The sequence below is a fragment of the Sardina pilchardus genome, chromosome 2, assembly GCF_963854185.1.
Source record: "Sardina pilchardus chromosome 2, fSarPil1.1, whole genome shotgun sequence".
NCBI lineage: Eukaryota > Metazoa > Chordata > Actinopteri > Clupeiformes > Clupeidae > Sardina > Sardina pilchardus.
This window is the reverse complement of record NC_084995.1, coordinates 34,032,023-34,054,844: the sequence shown is the minus strand read 5'-3', so window position 1 is coordinate 34,054,844 and position 22,822 is coordinate 34,032,023. Positions and strand designations below refer to the sequence as shown.

Here is a 22,822-nt window from a genome sequence, read left to right as displayed (position 1 = left end):
AATAATTATTTAATGGCCAGATGAGAAAAAAGCGAAAGATCATGTCTTCTCAAGTCCACTGCAATGCTAAGAATAACCAAGCTGAAGTTAAACTTTGATTGAAGAACGTCAAGCCATGTGCTGTATGAAAATATTTGAGTTAACTTTTGACTAAGTCGGTTCTGTTTGAACTGGGGGTGGAGCTAGAAAGAGAAGATCATGATGCCTTCACCATTCCTAGTCATTTCAGACAGGACTGACATTCAAGTTGTGTTACTTATGTAGACTCCAGATAAACAGACCTCCACAATGATCTTCTTACTGGGAATATTGCTCATGGACTTTTCAGGTAAACAAAACATGACCTATAGGCAAAGAGTGCAACTAATCTATATTAGACATGTATGTCAGAGAGTGAAGAAAGAGTAATAAGAGAATAAACTAGATGTACCGCAAAGCGATACACAATATGACCGCCGCTCAGTCCTGCACATTCTCTCCGCAAATATCAATCACGCTTGTGTTTCCATCGCCTACTCCATCCCTACTGCAACTTTTATGTATGTAAATGAGTGTGTGCATGTGTGCGCTTGCTTTTGTGTATGAGTGCTTCTCTGTCTAGTGTGAGTGTGTGTCTGCTTGTGTGTGTGTTTAATGTGTCTCTGAGTATATGTTCACTGTGTTCTCTGCCGTCACTGTCACTCCAATATCAGATAACACACACACACACACACACTCACATGCGCGCGTGTGCACACACACACACACACACACACACACACACACACACACACACACACACACACACACACACACACACACACACACACACACAGGCACACCCAGAGAGAGAGAGAGAGAAAGAGAGAACACACACAGAATACACACAGATAACACAGACACAGAGAGAGAGAGAGAGAGAGAGAGAGAGAGAGAGAGAGAGAGAGAGAAAGAAAGAGAACACACACAGAACATGCACATACACACATATACACACATGCAAATGTAACCCAATGAATGGCACTTGCGCCGCCAGATCAGGCCATCTGTAAACGCATGCAGAGACTGATGCGGTTTAGAAGGGGAGATTGTAACCCAATGAATGGACCCTTGCCATTATGATGCGCAAAACAAACCAGAGGGCGCACGAGAACATCTAAATGTAAACAATTGGAAACCGTCAATCAGCAGCGTATTTGAAGAAAAGCTCTACGTCTGATGATACACGGCGAGAGGAGCTCAAGAAGAGTCGCTTGGAAACTTGGATTAATCGATACGAACACTTCGAGACTTGGATATTTTGATGAAAACACGATAGCCTATTTGGACACTTCCACTCGACCATTGAAAACATAAAGATCATCTTCGGTGAGTTGCAAGTCACAACTGCAAACGCAAACAGATTGTGCAGGCCTATCCTAATAAGAGCCAATTATTTAGTGCACCTTAATTTGCCCTAAAACAGACCACCACCATTAAAGAAGAAGGAAGAAAGAAGACTTTCCCCGTTACAAAGACTTTCCCCGTTACATTTGTAGCTACTGGAATCCTGGTGAGCGAACCAAACACTTAAGATAAGCTACCATAAACATTTAAAACCAGTCAGGACACCCGATCTGTAGATCGACTGTAAAGTTCGTTTGATGTATAACTTGTTTGACAATTTAATTATTTAATGTGTTTGTTAAAAGAATTGTAAGCTCCGGTTTTTTTTTGTTAGCCGTTGACTCAGGCTACATGGCGTCCACGGAAGCCATAGCAACCAAGCTAAACGTAAACAGATTTATTAGCCTACTCCTACGGCATTATGCCGCTGTTGTTATTCAAACTCAAGTTAGTTATAGTATATATGTTATTGTTATGACAGAGATTGAAATTAATAAGAGTTCTGTACAATTTTGTGCAGACTGGTTTTTTATTGTACCCGATCAAACCCCGTTGCTTCACCCTTGGAACCTTGGATTTCCCGTCTGGATTTTCCCCGTCGTCTTGGATTCGATTCATCATCATCATCTACATCAACTTGCCCTTCCTGTTGGACTGCCTGTCACATATCACCATCCCCTTACTACCCTTGTGATTGTGGTAGGATCTGGACATTACACCTTGCACAAGTTGGATTGAATCTTTCCCCCTTTTCATTTCTTTTGTTTATTATTTTTTGAGTGCACTCATATTCTATTTTGTTTGGTTTTCATTTAGTTTAAATGATAATCTATAATAAGATTTAGTATTAAATAGGATATAAATAGAATAAATATATAGAAACAAATAGAATAAATATAAAAGAGTATATGGATATATACAGATAATAAATAGAATATTATAACAGAATATATTAGCAAAATAGACACAACCTAATACTTTTAATATTGATATTGAGATAACTGTTGAACTGAATTGAATGACATTGAACTGTGAAAATAAATTATATATTTTTATTATAACCTTAACCACGAGTGTGTGTGTTGTCTTTTGGGGTGAGTACTAGAATTTGGTCTAGAGAAAACCTATACCAATCTTCACTGAACTTAGATATTAGATTAGACTGTCCCTGTATAAGTATAGGCCATTACCCTGTCGTACAGGTTACAGAAAGTTGGCGAGCCAGAGCCAGGAGATTGGTTAATTAGCGTTTCAGACCATATACTACCCCATTGACCACACCTCTCTATAAAAATATTTTGAATTATATATAGTTTTATTTAGAAAATAACACGGTCAATATGGAACTTTGCAATCAGTATAAAGTTCATGGACAAAACAGCTTATTAGTTGAAGGTGTCAATGAAATAATCTCTGATGAAATGATAAAAAGTTTTTTTGAACAAAATGGGAAGATCTCATCCTTTATCAGAGTTAAGGATGAGCCCAATCAACCTAATGGTAGGGTATTGATAGAATTCGAGTGTGAAAAGTCAATCACCAGGATCAACCCAGATACCCTTGGCAATATACCTAGTCCCAGCGATCCAACTACTCTATGGAACATCAGAACAATTAGAGAAATATGTCAAGAGGAAATAGGCAAAGACTTAGCACAGCAATATCTTGAAGAACTCAGTGCTATTGGTGGTAGTGCCACATCAGGCTATGCGACAATCCTAGAGAATGAACTGAAACGCATTCGATCTACAGCATCACAGGAACCTCACAACACGTCCAGCCTGGGACACAGCCCTATGCAGAACTCTAGCATTGATGTTGAGCGCACATCTAGCATAACCCAAGAATGTAACAGAAGCCAACCTATGCCCAACATTCACTGTGTTCCAAGCACACACTCATCTGTGCGTAACTCTATAAGCCTTGAAGAAAACATCATTAACCCCCCAAGCATTCAGAGAGTTGTAGTAGAACACGTTATTAAGAACGAGTCAGCACACCCATACAGTAGCCCAATCAAAATGCGAACCTTCTCAGGTAGGCTTCCAAAGCCAAATGGGGAAGTAGATTACGAAGCTTGGAGAACTCAAGTTGAACTGCTTCTAAGTGACACCCATGTCACGGATTCACAAAAAAATAGAAAGATACTAGAGAGCTTGATTGGTCCAGCTGCTGACATGGTGAAACCACTTGGTGTTAATGCAAACCCTGTAGCTTATGTAAACCACCTTGAATCCGCTTTTGGAGTCGTAGCAGATGGAGAAGAGCTTTTTGCTGCATTTTTGAGCGCAAACCAGAATTCTGGAGAGAAGCCATCCGATTATTTATTCAGACTTCAGACCCTCCTCACTAAAGTTATCTCTAGAGGGGGAGCCCCACTTGCAGATTCAGAAAAGCACTTAATTAGACAGTTCTGCAGAGGATGCTGGGACCACTCATTGATTTTAGGCCTTCAATTAGAACAGAAGAAAAATAGCCCACCCTCATTTCCTGAATTGCTTCATCAGCTTAGAACAGAAGAAGACCGTCGTTCAGTTAAACTAGACAGGATGAAGAAACATCTAGGGAGCTCAAGAGCTTCAGCGCATGCCCATGCTGTTTATGGAATTGAAGTCCCAGTCGAAAACAAAGATGATGACACACAAAAACTCCGTGATGAAGTAGCTGAATTAAAGAAACAAATTGCAACCCTGTCCATCAAAAAAGAGCCACAGCCAAACAGAACTCAAATCGAAGCCAGCTGCATGGTCACAAATGCCTCCACACCTCGAAATTTCGCGCCTCGTCATCCTAAACCATGGTTCTGCTTTAAATGTGGTGAAGATGGTCACATTGTTGCCCACTGTGTCAGTGCCCCCAACCCCGTTCTTGTCCATCAAAAGAACACAGAGCTGAGACAAAAACGTGAAGCTTACAGGAATAAGCATACAGTCACCTCCATGCCTTTAAACTAGTAGCAGCTCCTGTTCCGGGACGTTCAGGAGCTAAGTACCAACATATGAGTCCCAAACCCATTAATGCTATAATGAATAGAACCCAGACAGGGAAAGACAGATACAGACAAAGATGCCAAAATAGCCAATCCCTTCCCCTTGGACTCGTAGGCCCACGCTGCACTGCATCTGTCTCCATTGAAGGAATTGAATGTGAGTCAATCCTTGACACTGGTTCCCAAGTAACAACTATTTCAGAAACATTCTACTTGGACAACTTATCGTTCCTCCCCGTCCAGCCCATTCAGACTCTATTCCAGATAGAAGGTGCCGGTGGCCAACATGTTCCTTATCAGGGTTATATACAAGCCCTCATCTCCTTCCCCAGCAGCATCACTGGCGTTGCTGAACAAGTCTCTTCATTAGTCCTCATTGTACCCAATTGCCATTTCAACACTCAGATCCCCCTATTGATTGGAACCAATGTCCTTGACCGATTATATGAAGGTGGCATAGAAAAACATGGAAAAGAATTCTTACAAAGACCCAATATCAGTAGTGACTGTGTCTTGTTGTTCCAGCATGTTGCCCTTAGTCATCAGGAAGAGATATCAGCCAATCATGTCAAGTTGCATGGACGCCATTCTGTCACCATTCCACCAGGAAGAAAAGTCTCTGTCTTTGGAAATGTCAGAGTGAAGAAACATTCCCCACGTTCCCTTTTTGTAGTCGAATCCCCTGAAAAAATGTCCTTACCTGGTGGAGTGTTTGTTGAAAATGCCTTGATAGAAACTCCTCTTAGATCTTCAAACAAGATTCCTGTCATTCTTAGAAATGTGACTGATCGCACTGTCACACTGCATCCAAGGCAGGTGATAGCTGAAATGATGATAGCTCAATATGTGATGCCATCCGAATCCTCAAAGATGACTTTGCCTGAAGTCCCTCAGTCTCAGAATAACATCAACTTTGACTTGGAAGATTCTCCCATTCCAGAAGAGTGGAAAAGACGAATCACACAGCAGCTGAACAGCATGCCGGAGGTGTTTGCTGTTGATGACTTGTCCCATGGCCGTACAACTGCAGTAAAGCATCGCATCCGACTTCAGGATGAAGCCCCTTTCAGAGAACGACCCAGACCCATTCATCCCTCTGACAGAGAAGCTGTCAAACAACACCTAAGAGAGCTGTTAGATTCTGGAATTATTCGTGAGTCAGAGTCCCCATTTGCATCCCCCATTGTGGTTGTCAAAAAGAAGAATGGTGCGATCAGACTCTGTATAGATTTCAGGAAGCTGAACATGAGAACGATTAAAGATGCCTATGCTCTCCCTAACATCGAAGACACCTTCTCTGCTCTTAGTGGAGCCAAATGGTTTTCGGTCATGGATCTGAAGTCCGGCTACTACCAAGTAGAAGTTGCAGAGGAGGATAAGCACAAGACCGCTTTTGTCTGCCCCCTGGGCTTTTATGAGTTTAATCGTATGCCGCAAGGTGTAACAAATGCACCAAGCACCTTTCAGAGGCTCATGGAGAAATGTGTCGGTGACCTACACCTCAGTGAAGTACTGGTATTTCTGGATGACCTGATTGTCTTCTCTGACACACTAGAAGAGCACGAGGCCAGACTAATGAAAGTGTTGAACCGCCTTAGAGAATATGGCCTAAAGTTGTCTCCTGAAAAGTGCCATTTTTTCCAGACATCTGTCAAATACCTTGGCCATGTTGTAGATGCTGATGGAGTCCACACAGATCCCAGTAAAGTTTCGGCTTTGAGAGAATGGCCTCAACCCACCAACAGAAAAGAGCTAAAATGCTTCCTAGGATTTGCCGGATATTATCGACGTTTTGTGGAAGGATACTCTAAAATAGCGAAGCCATTGAATGCTCTAACTGCTGGCTATGTTGCTCCAAGGAAAAGAGGGAAGATTTACAAGAAGGACAAAGCCAAAACTTCCATCAGTCCCACCTTACCCTTTGGAAATGAGTGGACTGAAGAGTGCGATGTTGCTTTTAGAACCCTCATAGATAAACTGACTTCAGCCCCTGTGCTTGCCTTCGCCAATCCCAACCTTCCTTATGTCCTGCATACTGATGCCAGCCGCGATGGTCTTGGTGCTGCGCTCTATCAGGAGCATGATGGGAAGATGAGAGTTGTGGCTTATGCCAGCAGAGGGTTATCTAGAAGTGAACAAAACTATCCTGCCCATAAACAAGAGTATCTCGCTTTGAAATGGGCCATCTGTGAGAAATTCCATGATTACCTCTATGGAACAGAATTCCAAGTTCTAACAGACAACAACCCCCTAACTTATGTGTTGACCACAGCAAAGCTTGATGCAGCAGGACATCGCTGGTTAGCCTCTCTGTCAACCTACAGATTCAACATCAAGTATAGGGCTGGGATCAACAATCAAGACGCCGATGGCTTGTCCAGAAGACCTCAGAGTCCATCAGAGGAAGATGAGGAGTTCAAGCAGGAGAAAGTGAGGATAGAAGAGCTGAAGCAAAGAATTTTAGATGGAGAAAGCAAAACTGTTTCCGGTGACATGCTATCTGCTGTATGTCAGCGCCACTCTGTGATCACTTCGGCTGACTATTCGCCGCCAGAACTCCCCATTTTTGCTGAATCCTTAGCTTTAGATGCTTCTGCCATTCCTGATGACTTCGTGTCCTCTGGACAAGGCACCCTCCCTGGAATGACTCACAAAGACTGGTATCAGTCTCAAAGACAGGATCCATCTATCAGGCGTGTGATCAGTTTCGTTCAAGGAAACAGAAAACCCACTTTTCAAGAGACATCCTCTGAACTGTCAGAAGTCAAGCTGCTCCTTAGAGAATGGAATAGACTAGAGCTTATAGATGGAGTACTGTTCAGGAAATGCCTCGATCGTGGAAATCAGATTTTTCAGTTGGTGCTGCCTAGTAGCCACAGAGAAAAAGCATTGCATGGCCTTCATGATGAAGTTGGCCATCTTGGTGCTGAGCGCGTCCTTCACCTTGTTCGTTCCCGATTTTATTGGCCGAAGATGTTCCAGTCTGTGGAACAGAAGTGTAGGACTTGTGAGAGATGTGTGCGGCGGAAAACAAACTCCCAGCATGCTGCTCCCATGGAGAATATACAGACCAGCTATCCCCTTGAACTGGTGTGTATGGATTACCTCTGCATCGAACCTGATAGTAAGGACACTAGAAACATCCTCGTCATCACGGATCATTTCACCAAGTTTGCTGTTGCCATCCCCACGAAAGACCAAAAGGCGAATACTGTTGCCAAAACACTGTGGGAACATTTCATTGTGCAGTATGGTTTTCCAAGTCGCCTTCTCAGTGACCAAGGGAGAGATTTTGAATCCCACACCATAAAGGAATTGTGCTCTCTGATCGGAACTGAAAAAATCAGAACCACACCATACCATCCACGTGGAAACCCTGTGGAGAGATTCAACAGGACCCTTCTCAGCATGCTTGGAACACTAGAAGACAGGGATAAATATCATTGGAGGGACTTTGTCAAACCGCTAGTCCATGCGTACAATTGTACGAAAAATGACACCACAGGCTACTCGCCATATGAATTACTGTTTGGCAGACAACCACGATTGCCCATTGATCTAGTTCTAGGCCTAACACCAGACCAAATTGGATTCAAGTCACATTCAGAGTACGTTAAACATCTTCGTCAACGCCTCCAAGACAGCTATGCACTTGCCTCTGAAAGCTCTAAAAAGATGGGAGAGAAGAATAAAACCAGGTTTGACAAAAAGATCAGAGCAGCAGAACTTGTTCCTGGAGATAGAGTCCTGGTGAAGAATGTGAACATAAGAGGAAAACATAAACTTGCAGACAGATGGGAAAAGGAAGTCCACACAGTAGTGAAGAGGATGGGAGACGGCCCAGTTTATGTTGTCAAGCAAGAACAGGGTGAAGGTCCACACCGTACTCTTCACAGAGACCTTCTTCTGCCCTGCGGTTTTTTACCTGTTGCAGAGAGAGACTCAGAACCTGAAACAACCTTACCTACAAGAAAGCTGAGACGCAGGGATGCAGTCCCACAGCAGACCAAGCACAACGATCTTGTTGACCCAGATACACTCAGCAGTGATGAAGATGAGGATCGCTATCTGCAAGTTCCACAGATCTCAACAAGGTTCCCCCAAATCATCCGAACAACCACACAGGCCACCCCGCCAGAATGTGCCATGGAGCTGTCGAATCGAATCGGGTTGAATCCAAGCCCATCAGAATCCTCCCAATCTCATAACCCACCAATCAGTGAAGAACCCCATACCCCTGAGTCTGTTCAGAATCAATTACTGGAAGATGAATCAATTGTGCGTGAGACAGAAATACTCACAGATGAGCCTCAGTTTGGACCAGTTGAAGGATGTTCGCCTGAAAACAACCCACTTGAATTTGAGAATGCACCGCCCACTGATGTGACTGCCCAGGCTGACCCGTCTGAGAGTGAACAGATCAGAAGATCTAGCAGAGAAAGACATCCCCCTCAGAGACTCTGTTATGGTGAACTAGGAAGGCCTTTAGTCCTAGCCATTGCTTCATTTTTTGAGAGTTTGGGTAGAAATGTTCCTGATACTTCTTCAGTGCCCTCCGCAAGATCAGGCCGTGTGCAAACGCATGCAGAGACTGATGCGGTTTAGAAGGGGAGATTGTAACCCAATGAATGGCACTTGCGCCGCCAGATCAGGCCATCTGTAAACGCATGCAGAGACTGATGCGGTTTAGAAGGGGAGATTGTAACCCAATGAATGGACCCTTGCCATTATGATGCGCAAAACAAACCAGAGGGCGCACGAGAACATCTAAATGTAAACAATTGGAAACCGTCAATCAGCAGCGTATTTGAAGAAAAGCTCTACGTCTGATGATACACGGCGAGAGGAGCTCAAGAAGAGTCGCTTGGAAACTTGGATTAATCGATACGAACACTTCGAGACTTGGATATTTTGATGAAAACACGATAGCCTATTTGGACACTTCCACTCGACCATTGAAAACATAAAGATCATCTTCGGTGAGTTGCAAGTCACAACTGCAAACGCAAACAGATTGTGCAGGCCTATCCTAATAAGAGCCAATTATTTAGTGCACCTTAATTTGCCCTAAAACAGACCACCACCATTAAAGAAGAAGGAAGAAAGAAGACTTTCCCCGTTACAAAGACTTTCCCCGTTACATTTGTAGCTACTGGAATCCTGGTGAGCGAACCAAACACTTAAGATAAGCTACCATAAACATTTAAAACCAGTCAGGACACCCGATCTGTAGATCGACTGTAAAGTTCGTTTGATGTATAACTTGTTTGACAATTTAATTATTTAATGTGTTTGTTAAAAGAATTGTAAGCTCCGGTTTTTTTTTGTTAGCCGTTGACTCAGGCTACATGGCGTCCACGGAAGCCATAGCAACCAAGCTAAACGTAAACAGATTTATTAGCCTACTCCTACGGCATTATGCCGCTGTTGTTATTCAAACTCAAGTTAGTTATAGTATATATATTATTGTTATGACAGAGATTGAAATTAATAAGAGTTCTGTACAATTTTGTGCAGACTGGTTTTTTATTGTACCCGATCAAACCCCGTTGCTTCACCCTTGGAACCTTGGATTTCCCGTCTGGATTTTCCCCGTCGTCTTGGATTCGATTCATCATCATCATCTACATCAACTTGCCCTTCCTGTTGGACTGCCTGTCACATATCACCATCCCCTTACTACCCTTGTGATTGTGGTAGGATCTGGACATTACACCTTGCACAAGTTGGATTGAATCTTTCCCCCTTTTCATTTCTTTTGTTTATTATTTTTTGAGTGCACTCATATTCTATTTTGTTTGGTTTTCATTTAGTTTAAATGATAATCTATAATAAGATTTAGTATTAAATAGGATATAAATAGAATAAATATATAGAAACAAATAGAATAAATATAAAAGAGTATATGGATATATACAGATAATAAATAGAATATTATAACAGAATATATTAGCAAAATAGACACAACCTAATACTTTTAATATTGATATTGAGATAACTGTTGAACTGAATTGAATGACATTGAACTGTGAAAATAAATTATATATTTTTATTATAACCTTAACCACGAGTGTGTGTGTTGTCTTTTGGGGTGAGTACTAGAATTTGGTCTAGAGAAAACCTATACCAATCTTCACTGAACTTAGATATTAGATTAGACTGTCCCTGTATAAGTATAGGCCATTACCCTGTCGTACAGGTTACAGAAAGTACTTTCTGTAACCTGTACGACAGGGTAATGGCCTATACACACACTCGTGGTTAAGGTTATAATAAAAATATATAATTTATTTTCACAGTTCAATGTCATTCAATTCAGTTCAACAGTTATCTCAATATCAATATTAAAAGTATTAGGTTGTGTCTATTTTGCTAATATATTCTGTTATAATATTCTATTTATTATCTGTATATATCCATATACTCTTTTATATTTATTCTATTTGTTTCTATATATTTATTCTATTTATATCCTATTTAATACTAAATCTTATTATAGATTATCATTTAAACTAAATGAAAACCAAACAAAATAGAATATGAGTGCACTCAAAAAATAATAAACAAAAGAAATGAAAAGGGGGAAAGATTCAATCCAACTTGTGCAAGGTGTAATGTCCAGATCCTACCACAATCACAAGGGTAGTAAGGGGATGGTGATATGTGACAGGCAGTCCAACAGGAAGGGCAAGTTGATGTAGATGATGATGATGAATCGAATCCAAGACGACGGGGAAAATCCAGACGGGAAATCCAAGGTTCCAAGGGTGAAGCAACGGGGTTTGATCGGGTACAATAAAAAACCAGTCTGCACAAAATTGTACAGAACTCTTATTAATTTCAATCTCTGTCATAACAATAACATATATACTATAACTAACTTGAGTTTGAATAACAACAGCGGCATAATGCCGTAGGAGTAGGCTAATAAATCTGTTTACGTTTAGCTTGGTTGCTATGGCTTCCGTGGACGCCATGTAGCCTGAGTCAACGGCTAACAAAAAAAAACCGGAGCTTACAATTCTTTTAACAAACACATTAAATAATTAAATTGTCAAACAAGTTATACATCAAACGAACTTTACAGTCGATCTACAGATCGGGTGTCCTGACTGGTTTTAAATGTTTATGGTAGCTTATCTTAAGTGTTTGGTTCGCTCACCAGGATTCCAGTAGCTACAAATGTAACGGGGAAAGTCTTTGTAACGGGGAAAGTCTTCTTTCTTCCTTCTTCTTTAATGGTGGTGGTCTGTTTTAGGGCAAATTAAGGTGCACTAAATAATTGGCTCTTATTAGGATAGGCCTGCACAATCTGTTTGCGTTTGCAGTTGTGACTTGCAACTCACCGAAGATGATCTTTATGTTTTCAATGGTCGAGTGGAAGTGTCCAAATAGGCTATCGTGTTTTCATCAAAATATCCAAGTCTCGAAGTGTTCGTATCGATTAATCCAAGTTTCCAAGCGACTCTTCTTGAGCTCCTCTCGCCGTGTATCATCAGACGTAGAGCTTTTCTTCAAATACGCTGCTGATTGACGGTTTCCAATTGTTTACATTTAGATGTTCTCGTGCGCCCTCTGGTTTGTTTTGCGCATCATAATGGCAAGGGTCCATTCATTGGGTTACAATCTCCCCTTCTAAACCGCATCAGTCTCTGCATGCGTTTACAGATGGCCTGATCTGGCGGCGCAAGTGCCATTCATTGGGTTACAATAACACACAGATGGGCACACAGAAACGCACCCACACACTATAGTACATCACACACACACTCACTTCTCAGCTCCGGTGGTCTCACAAAATGTACTCAAAGATGTGTGTGTGCATGTGTGTGTGTGTGTGTGTGTAGGTGTGTGTGTGTGTGTGTGTGTAAGGGTGTATGTGTGCATGCGTGTGGGCGTGTTTGTGCATGTGTTTGTATAATGTTTTATGTACATGTGTGTATGTAGTGGTGCGTGTGTGTGTAGGTATGCGTGTGTGTGTGTGTATTTATGTGTGTGTGTGTGTGTGTGTGTGTGTGTGTGTGTGTGTGTGTGTGTGTGTGTGTGTGTGTGTGTGTGTGTGTGTTCCTGCATGTTTGTTGCACCCAGAGCAACCATTCTCTTTTAAAACATATTTGGAAACTAGTTGATTAAAGGTTTCTAATGGTGTCACTTATATGTTTCTAGGAGAAAAACTAGCAGAGATTGAGATGTTTGGAACAGTTTTTGAAATCCCCAGGGGGGGATTTAGACTCCAGATAATACCACCATCTACTGGACGATGGGTATACAGTCCTGAATGTACACATAAATCCATTTATTTTATAGCCCCCCATGGATGAAATTCCACAAAACTTGGCATACTCCCAGAGGGTGTCAGGTTAATCATACACATGAAATTTGGTGCAGTTCATAACATCTCATCTGAAGATAGGGGCAATTAAAGCAATATTACATTGCATTTTCAATTTTTACGATGGGGGGGCAAATCACAAATGACTGGTTATAAGCTAAGTTGATGCAAGCTCTAGAGAACAACATACCATAAACATTTTGTCATCCTCGGTGCCACGGTTCAGGTAGTTATGTAGGAAAAACTGTCATTTTTGGGCTTCGGGCGGGGGCAGCGCGGGGGTGGAGTGACCCCCGGGGACGAAACGAAAATTTTCCATAGAACTCTACTGGGGCTACATGCCCACCAAGTTTCATGCGCTCCGGTGTTACGGTGTCCCGGGAATCGTTGACGAAAAATGACGGGAAAAAAGAAAAAAAAAAAAAAAAAAAAAAAAAAAACTTTGACAACAACTATATGACCGCTTCGCTAGCTACGCTAGCGGCGGTCATAATAAATATATATGTTATTTATTTGCTTTTTTTTTCTCTCAAGACTTTGATTATCAGGATTAAATTACTCTAAACAGCGCTGAACTCAAAAAGGTGGAGGGAGATGATCTAACCCTCTCCTGTTCTGGAGACTATCTATACTGAAACTGACAGTACCCAAGATCTGCACCCCAGTTTATCATGTTGCTCCATGACAACACATACACTACTCGAATCACGTCCCTTTTTTTTACAAACACATACAGTATGTCATAATCTGACTCTATGCACTGTTCAAATTCTAACCAGGGGGCACTGAATCAACGTCCTATGGAGAAGTTTAGGGCGGCTCTCTTGCTCAAATACATCGCAACATGTGCCAGAACATGTCAATGAAAATCAGAAACAGAGAGACAGCGACTTTAGGCTGTGTATCTGTCACAGAAGAGTAGGACTAAATCATAGGTTGATTTTAGAATAGATTGTGATCTTCAGCCATGATCCAGTTTATGAAGACATTATCCATTTTTATCGCCTATTTCTCTGGTAAGATAATGTCTTGCATTGGAAAATAACTAGAATTATGATTATATGATTATATTAATTAAATCTGTTATCTTCACAGTCTGCAGTGTAAAGGCGAACTCTGTTACTCAACCTAAAGATGAGACGGGTCTGGAGGGCAGCAGTGTGACACCCAACTGTCGGTATGAGACCACAGCCTCAGCACTTAGCCAGTATCTCTTCTGGTACCAGCAGAAGCCAAATGGATTCCCCGGATACATGCTACAGAAAAGCGATAATGGAGATAGCTCTGACGACCAATTCAGGGAAAGATTCAATGCTACACTCAACACTAATGGAAAAACTGTTCCTCTGATGATCAAGAATCTACAAGTGTCTGACTCTGCTGTGTACTACTGTGCTCTGATGCCCACAGTGACAGCTGTACAGTCAATACCCATACAAAAACTGTCTAACATCAACTCTCTAATCTATCCCATGCTGTGCACAGCATTATCAAAATCAAGGATCATCTCCTAGAGATGATGTAAAGGGGGGAAAAAACATATTGATTCATGTAGCGGGTAAAAGTTAGCAGCGGGTTTGATATTCGCTGGATATTCGTTTTTGAAAGACATTTTCTCATTCTGATTGCTGACATTTTCTCATTCTGATTGCTGTAGTAGTTGCCAATGGTAGTCTGCTACTTACTACAGGTAAAGTTTTGCTGATATCTGACATTATGATGAAACAGTACACATTTAAAGTTTTATAATAGGCACCAAAAATTAGCAAAAATATATTTTCTCATTCTGATTGCTGTAGTAGTTGCCAATGGTAGTCTGCTACTTACTACAGGTGAGGTTTTGCTGATATCTGACATTATGGTGACACAGTACGCATTTAAATGTTTCAAATATGCACCAAAAATCAAGAAATATAAAAAATGCACCAAAAATCAATGAATATATATTTTCTCATTCTTATTGCTGTAGTAGTTGCCAATGGTAGTCTGCTACTTACTACAGGTGAGGTTTTGCTGATACCTGCCATTGTGGTGACACAGTACGCATTTAAATGTTTAAAATATGCACCAAAAATCAATAAATATATATTTTCTCATTCTGATTGCTGTAGTATTTGCCATTGGTAGTCTGCTACTTACTACAGGTGAGGCTTTGCTGATACCTGCCATTATGGTGAAACAGTACACATTTAAAGTTGTATAATAGGCACCAAAAATTTGCAAAAATATATTTTCTCATTCTGATTGCTGTAGTAGTTGCCATTGGTAGTCTGCTACTTACTACAGGTCAAGTTAGTTTTGATGATATCTGACATTATGGTGAAACAGTATGCATTTAAATGATTAAAATATTCATCATAAATCAACAAAAAGCTAGTTTCCCATTCTGATTGCTGTAGTAGTTGCCAGTGGTAGTCTGCTACTTACTACAGGTCAAGTTTTGCTGATATCTGACATTATGGTGAAACAGTACACATTTAAAGTTTTATAATAGGCACCAACAATTTGCAAATATATATTTTCTCATTCTGATTGCTGTAGTAGTTGCCAGTGGTAGTCTGCTACTTACTACAGGTCAAGTTTTGCTGATATCTGACATTATGGTGAAACAGTACGCATTTAAATGTTTAAAATATGCACCAGAAATCAATAAATATATATTTTCTCATTCTGATTGCTGTAGTAGTTGCCAATGGTAGTCTGCTACTTACTACAGGTAAAGTTTTGCTGATATCTGACATTATGGTGAAACAGTACACATTTAAAGTTTTATAATAGGCACCAAAAATTTGCAAAAATATGTTTTCTCATTCTGATTGCTGTAGTAGTTGCCATTGGTAGTCTGCTACTTACTACAGGTCAAGTTTTGATGATATCTGACATTATGGTGAAACAGTATGCATTTAAATGATTAAAATATTCATCATAAATCAACAAAAAGCTATTTTCCCATTCTGATTGCTGTAGTAGTTGCCAGTGGTAGTCTGCTACTTACTACAGGTCAAGTTTTGCTGATATCTGACATTATGCTGAAACAGTACGCATTTAAATGTTTAAAATATGCACCAAAAATCAATAAATATATATTTTCTCATTCTGATTGCAGTAGTAGTTGCCATTGGTAGTCTGCTTTACTACAGGTCAAGTTTTGCTGATATCTGACATCATAATGAAACAGTACGCATTTAAATGTTTAAAATATGCACCAAAAATCAATAAATATATATTGTCTCTTTCTGATTGCTGTAGTAGTTGCCAGTGGTAGGCTGCTATTTAACAAAATTGCATATTCATCGTCTGTTTGCTGTAGATGGCCTGTGGCCAATGGTAGGCTTCTACTTAGGGAGACTTTCAATGAAACAGGGTAAGAACAATTCTGAAAAACACACTAATGGCATTGTCAACAAGTCATTTTTTATTACAGAATATTAAAGAAGGATGATATCTATAATAACAAGAGACACTTAAATAAAGATATAAATAAAGTAATAAATAATAAACAGTGACACTTAAATGAAAAATATTAATACCATAATAATAAATAAGATGCAGAATTCACAATTCATGCATAGAGACGGATAGCAGTCTACCATTGGCACCTACTACAGCAATTCGAATGAGAAAATATATATTCATTGATTTTTGGTGTATATCTTAAACATTTGGTAACACTTTATTTTAATGTTGAAGTGTACCTACCTAATTAGGTACAGTGGTACAACCTGTGTAATACACTGTCAGGTACTATCATTCTATCATTAAGTATTTGTGGGTTCCTACATATAGTTGTTACATTGTAATACTGAGTGCTTTTACAAAACTTCACCAATTTGTCTACATTTCATCAGAGGCAAAGGGCTGACCTGAGACCTGCTGGATGGGGTAAATCTGGTGATGATAGATTTGATATACAAACCATTTTTAGCTCCAGTCAAGGCCTCATTGTCTTCAGTGTACATGTAACAACTGTGCTGCTACAACCTTGTTACGGGTTTATGCCACTGTATCAAAGAGTAATAAGAGTGTACCAACACAGTTGATACATGTGCTGCGTAGGGTAATTGCAGACATGTTCCAAGACATCAAAGACACAACATACATGTCATATGTGCGTGAACGTTATTAACTGGTACACTTAACAGTTTTATACCATCAAAGAGTTACAAACGTGTAGCAGTGCAGCTGTTACATGCAACTGTGTTGGTACACGTATTACTCTTTGATAGTAGTAAGTAGCAGACTACAGCAATCAGAATGAGAAAATAGCTTTCTGTTGATTTTTGGTGCATATTTTAAACATTTAAATGCGTACTGTTTCACCATAATGTCAGATATCAGCAAAACTTTACCTGTAGTAAGTAGCAGGCTGCCATTGGCAACTACTACAGCAATCAGAATGAGAAAATAGCCTTTTGTTGATTTATGGTGAATATTTTAAACATTTAAATGCATACTGTGTCACCACAATGGCAGGTATCAGCAAAACCTCACCTGTAGTAAGTAGCAGACTACCAATGGCAACTACTACAGCAATTAGAATGAGCAAATATATTTTCATTGATTTTTGGTGCATATTTGAAACATTTAAATGCGTACTGTGTCACCACAATGGCAGGTATTAGCAAAACCTCACCTGTAGTAAGTAGCAGACTACCATTGGCAACTACTACAGCAATCAGAATGAGAACATATATTTTTGCAAATTTTTGGTGCCTATTATAAAACTTTAAATGTGTACTGTTTCACCACAATGGCAGGTATCAGCAAAACCTCACCTGTAGTAAGTAGCAGACTACCATTGGCAACTACTACAGCAATCAGAATGAGAAAATATATTTTTGCAAATTTTTGGTGCCTATTATAAAACTTTAAATGTGTACTGTTTCACCATAATGTCAGATATCAGCAAAACTTTACCTGTAGTAGCAGACTACCACTGGCAACTACTACAGCAATCAGAATGAGAAATATATATTTATTGATTTTTGGTGCATATTTTAAACATTTAAATGCGTACTGTTTCACCATAATGTCAGATATCAGCAAAACTTGACCTGTAGTAAGTAGCAGACTACCACTGGCAACTACTACAGCAATCAGAATGGGAAAATAGCTTTTTGTTGATTTATGATGAATATTTTAATCATTTAAATGCATACTGTTTCACCATAATGTCAGATAGCATCAAAACTTGACCTGTAGTAAGTAGCAGACTACCAATGGCAACTACTACAGCAATCAGAATGAGAAAATATATATTTATTGATTTTTGGTGCATATTTTAAACATTTAAATGCGTACTGTTTCACCATAATGTCAGATATCAGCAAAACTTGACCTGTAGTAAGTAGCAGACTACCACTGGCAACTACTACATCAATCAGAATGGGAAAATAGCTTTTTGTTGATTTATGATGAATATTTTAATCATTTAAATGCATACTGTTTCACCATAATGTCAGATATCATCAAAACTTGACCTGTAGTAAGTAACAGACTACCAATGGCAACTACTACAGCAATCTGAATGAGAAAATATATATTTATTGATTTTTGGTGCATATTTTAAACATTTAAATGTGTAGGCCTACTGTGTCACCACAATGGCAGGTATCAGCAAAACCTCACTTGTAGTAAGTAGCAGACTACCATTGGCAACTAGCCTACTACAGCAATCAGAATGAGAAAATGTCAGCAATCAGAATGAGAAAATATCTTTCAAAAACGAATATCCAGCGAATATCAAACCCGCTGCTAACTTTTACCCGCTGATTCATGTTATGTATTAATTGCATACTAACCCTGCTATTGTCTAGATTAGAAAATGCTGAAAAAAATCTCATTTGAAGTCACTGGTCGCAGCAGTTCCAGCAAAAAAATGAACATGTGGAAAGGGGCTCCGTCTGACCAACGACTTGAGACACTGAGACCCTTCTCCTTTCTAGAAACCAATGAAAACGGGCAAATACTTAATAAGAGACAGACTTCATTGAGCAAAACCTGCAGAATGAAGCTCCAGTGCACCATATGTGAGTCCTGAACCACATACAGATACAGAGCCAGATACTGCGTCAAACATACTGATTCTCAGCACTCAGTATCGAGAATTCTGATAAACTATATCAAACAGAGCTGGTCCCTTCTATGGAGGGATCTGATTAAAATCTTTCCTGCCATCAATTGTTGTTATGAGAGAGTTTCTAGTTATCTTTACCTAAAGTCTACAAAGTGCATATGTGGACGATTTGTAATAAAAAATAAAGCAAAAAATATTACAATGTGACAAAGGTCAGGTCTTCAACTAGTTTAAAATATTATTGTAAGTCTGAAGTATATTTGCAGATTGATCAAATCTGCTGATGTACAGTATGTGTAACAAGGTGAGGGTGCAACTTTGTGCGATCCCAATGTCAACCAGTCAGTGTTGGATTCACTTTCTTGAAGCAGTTTCCACCATGTTGCTGTTTGGTCAGTGCGAGAGCAGGTAAGAATTATAGCTGTAGGATGTGGAAAATGTGCAACACAGCACAAGTACACAGAAGTTTTTGAACAATATTTCAGCAGAGGAATAATTCTATAACCGAGATATTGATCGATTTTCCGCTGTGCATCACAGATCTATTCACCCTGACAGGACTTATTTACCCATAATTACCAGTGCACAATTAATGTTGATGTTTTAAATGTAGTAATGGAACTGACCACAAGGGGCCAATGATTCAACTAATCTGCTTTCAAATGTGTCAACATTGTACTGTTTAAACACAAAGACAACACAATGACAGAAAGAGTTGAGATTGAATAACAGGACGTTTAGGACCCTGACTAAACCAAATGTACAGCCAAGTTCAGCCATTATCCTGCAAATGAAGATACATAGTCAATTCATGTCATAATGATACTGTATATGTGACGAGATAATTAACTTCCTGTTTATTTCCTTTCTCTTTTAAGGTACAGACACACTTTCAGTTACACACGGAACAGCACGTATAAGAACCGAACTGATCTGACTGTATCATGGACAAATCACTACTTTTGATTCTCATTTTCACCACTGGTAAACTGACTTTCCCCCTCTTTTTTCCCTCTATGATCTGTTCAATATGATGCACATGTAATTCATTTAATGTACTTCTTTGCAGAAATAATGGCTGACAATATTGCTCCTGATCATGACCGTGCAAGTCCCGAAGGAATGAAAACAGTGACCCTGAAATGTTCATATCAGACAAGCAGCCGTAATGTTTGGCTTTACTGGTACAGACAGTATCCTCACCAGGCACCACAATTTCTTTCACACAAAGGTGCTCGAGATTACAGTGGTGGGACAAGCTCAGATCCACGACTTACCTGTAATGCTCATGAAACATCTACTGAGCTCATCATTAAAGATCTGACTCTGGCAGACACGACTCTCTACTACTGCGCTCTGAGGGTAGCACAGTGATACAAAGTCTCTGAGAAGCTGTACAAAAACTCATATTTAAAATAGGATGCTTTTCATTCAGAGATCAAAGCAATTTCCTCTCACTGTTCTGATATCAATTTAACACAATCAGAGGTTTTCCTCTGAATAATCTCTGTGGTCACACCTGTTGCATCATTGAAATGAATGTCATTATAATAAACTGCATACAATCCTATGCAAGTAGACAAGGTATAAGGTACAGTATACTCTGTAAACTCTTCTAACACCAGACGCTCCTCCATTGAGAATCCTTTATGCTAATGTCTGATTGCTCCTGCAATGGCAGAGTGCCCTCAGAAGACATATTTTATCAGCATGTCATTGGTTCATTTCATGGCCACATGACGCCTAACCCCGCATTCACACTGTCTCCTTCCGTCAACGGATCACGGAGGTTGGATCTGCCGTATGTGTATTTGCATACACGTGATCCAATTGGCTGACGGATCCATCGCTGCCTGAAAAGTTGAACATTTCTCAACTTTCTTGACGGAGGCAACGGAGCTGAAGCGACGGACGGACCCACAATGCATTTCGAGTCCGCCCCATGCAAAGTGAATGAGATCCGTTGACGGACGGAGACAGTGTGAATGCGGGGTAAGAGGTTTCCAGTGTGAAACATTCAGGCTTGGATTTGATTGTTCGGCACAGTTCTCAAGTTTCCATAGAGGCCTCTCAATGAAACAAGTTCAGACCGAATTTCCCAACCTCAAATTTTGTGGGTGGGGTTAAATTCAGGCTCACTTTCATAAATGTGATTTTCTGCACCTACAAGTAATTGATTTAGAACATATTTAGGTATTAAAATAAATGTAATAAAAAATTAAGTACTACCCGCTACTTATGAATTGTAATGGTTTACAGAGTAATCGTCTATATATAGCACTAAAATGACAAAATCCCATATCACTGCAGTAACAGTATATGGGTATACAACAATTCTATACGACAGATACAAAATAAAAAGTATGCTCAAACACTTAAGCATGTTTTCAGGCCAATTTCTGTTCATTCAATTATCATCATTTGAGAGAAGGGGCCTATATGTCCTAATCCTCATTAACCATAACAGACACACAAGCTTCACTGTTCATAGTGGACTTTGTTGAGTTTATCATGCTGCTCCATGACAAACACTCACATGCTACTCAAATCACGTCCCTTTATTGACCTTTGACATACACACCAATGTCATAACCTGACTGTATGTGCAGTTCAAATTCTAACCACCAGGGAGCATTGAATCAACATCTTATGAGTTTAGGGCTGCTTTCCTGCTCAAATGCATCTCAACATGTGCCAGAGCATGTCAGAAAGAAAGAGACAAGAAGAAGAAGAACAATCTTCAGCCATGATCCAATGCATGAAGACATTACTCATGTTTGTTGCCTATTTATCTGGTAAGATGATGTCTTACAATGGAAAATAACTCAAATTATGGTTTTATGAACATTAATTAAGACTCTCTCCACAGTGTGCTCTGCAGAGGGGGACTCTGTTACTCAACCTAAAGATGAGTCAGGTCTGGAGGGCAGCACGGTGACACTCAGCTGTCAGTATGAGACCACAGCAGCAGCAGCTAATCAATATCTCTTCTGGTACCAGCAGAAGCCAAATGGATTCCCCAGATATATGCTACAGAAAACTAAATATGGAGATAGCTCTGATGACCACTTTATGGGAAGATTCAATGCTACACTCAACACTGATGCAACAACTGTTCCTCTGAAGATTCGGGATCTGCAGGTGTCTGACTCTGCTGTGTACTACTGTGCTCTGAGGCCAACAGTGACAGCTGCACACTCAACACTCATACAAAAAGTGTCTGACCGCAACCCTCTCCCGTGATGCTATGCAGTATGCACAACACTACTACTGTAAAAGCATTTTCAAAGCAATGATTTTCAAGGATCACTTCCCAGAAAATGGTTAAAAACTTAATACATAATGATTCAGCTTTTGTATTAATAGTGTAATAGTGTGATGTAACACAATTCAACAATTTAATCAGTCCTGTGTCTTGGGTGGGAGGAGCCGTCTGTGACGGACTGAAATGAGAACAGTCCTCCTTCATCTGCCTCCCATCAGCTGTGGCAGGACTGCTTTTAACAGCTGGACAGCTACATCTATGTTTTATTTCAGACATAATTGCTGAAATAGTGGGTCATGAGAAGGTGTGAAAATAAAAAGTTAATTTGAAGTCACAGGTCATAGCAGTTCCAGCAAACAAATGAGCATAATGAAGAAAGGGGCTCCATCTGGCTTCAGAGACTTTTTCATTTCTAATTTGAGATCAATTAAATTTTAAAAAATTGAAAACTCTGACATATACTGTATATAATAACAAACTTGATTAATTTAACATTTTGTGCAAAGTAAGTAAGTTAACATTGTTGTAAGTGCTCTCCTAATTTCTTTAAATGTGCTAATTACAATAAAGAGTCATCAGGCGACTGCAGACCCTAGTGCCTATGAGGTCACTAAACTGAAGAGGAGGAGTCGACATAAGGATACGTGATGTGAAGGATCCTGCTGAAGCAGAAGAGGAGGAGGAGGAGAGTCTGAGTTGAAGGAGCTCAAGCTGCTGCACTCTTTGTCTTGTTTGGAGCCTTAATGAGTTTACTATGCTGCTCTACTCAGTGCTACTGCTTACAGTCAGAGCAGG

At 39.9% G+C, this 22,822-nt stretch overlaps 2 gene segments (V, D, J or C); both read left to right on the top strand.

Annotated features, from left to right (window-relative positions):
• The first annotated feature begins 271 nt into the window (after nt 1–271).
• Nucleotides 272–14,200, top strand: LOC134099347 (T cell receptor alpha variable 3-like). The segment is given in 2 exon segments: nt 272–328; nt 13,782–14,200. Coding segments are annotated over 2 exon segments (459 nt in total).
• Nucleotides 14,201–21,451: 7,251 nt separating this feature from the next.
• Nucleotides 21,452–22,005, top strand: LOC134099341 (T cell receptor alpha variable 3-like). The segment is given in 2 exon segments: nt 21,452–21,557; nt 21,644–22,005. Coding segments are annotated over 2 exon segments (468 nt in total).
• The last annotated feature ends 817 nt before the right edge of the window (nt 22,006–22,822 follow it).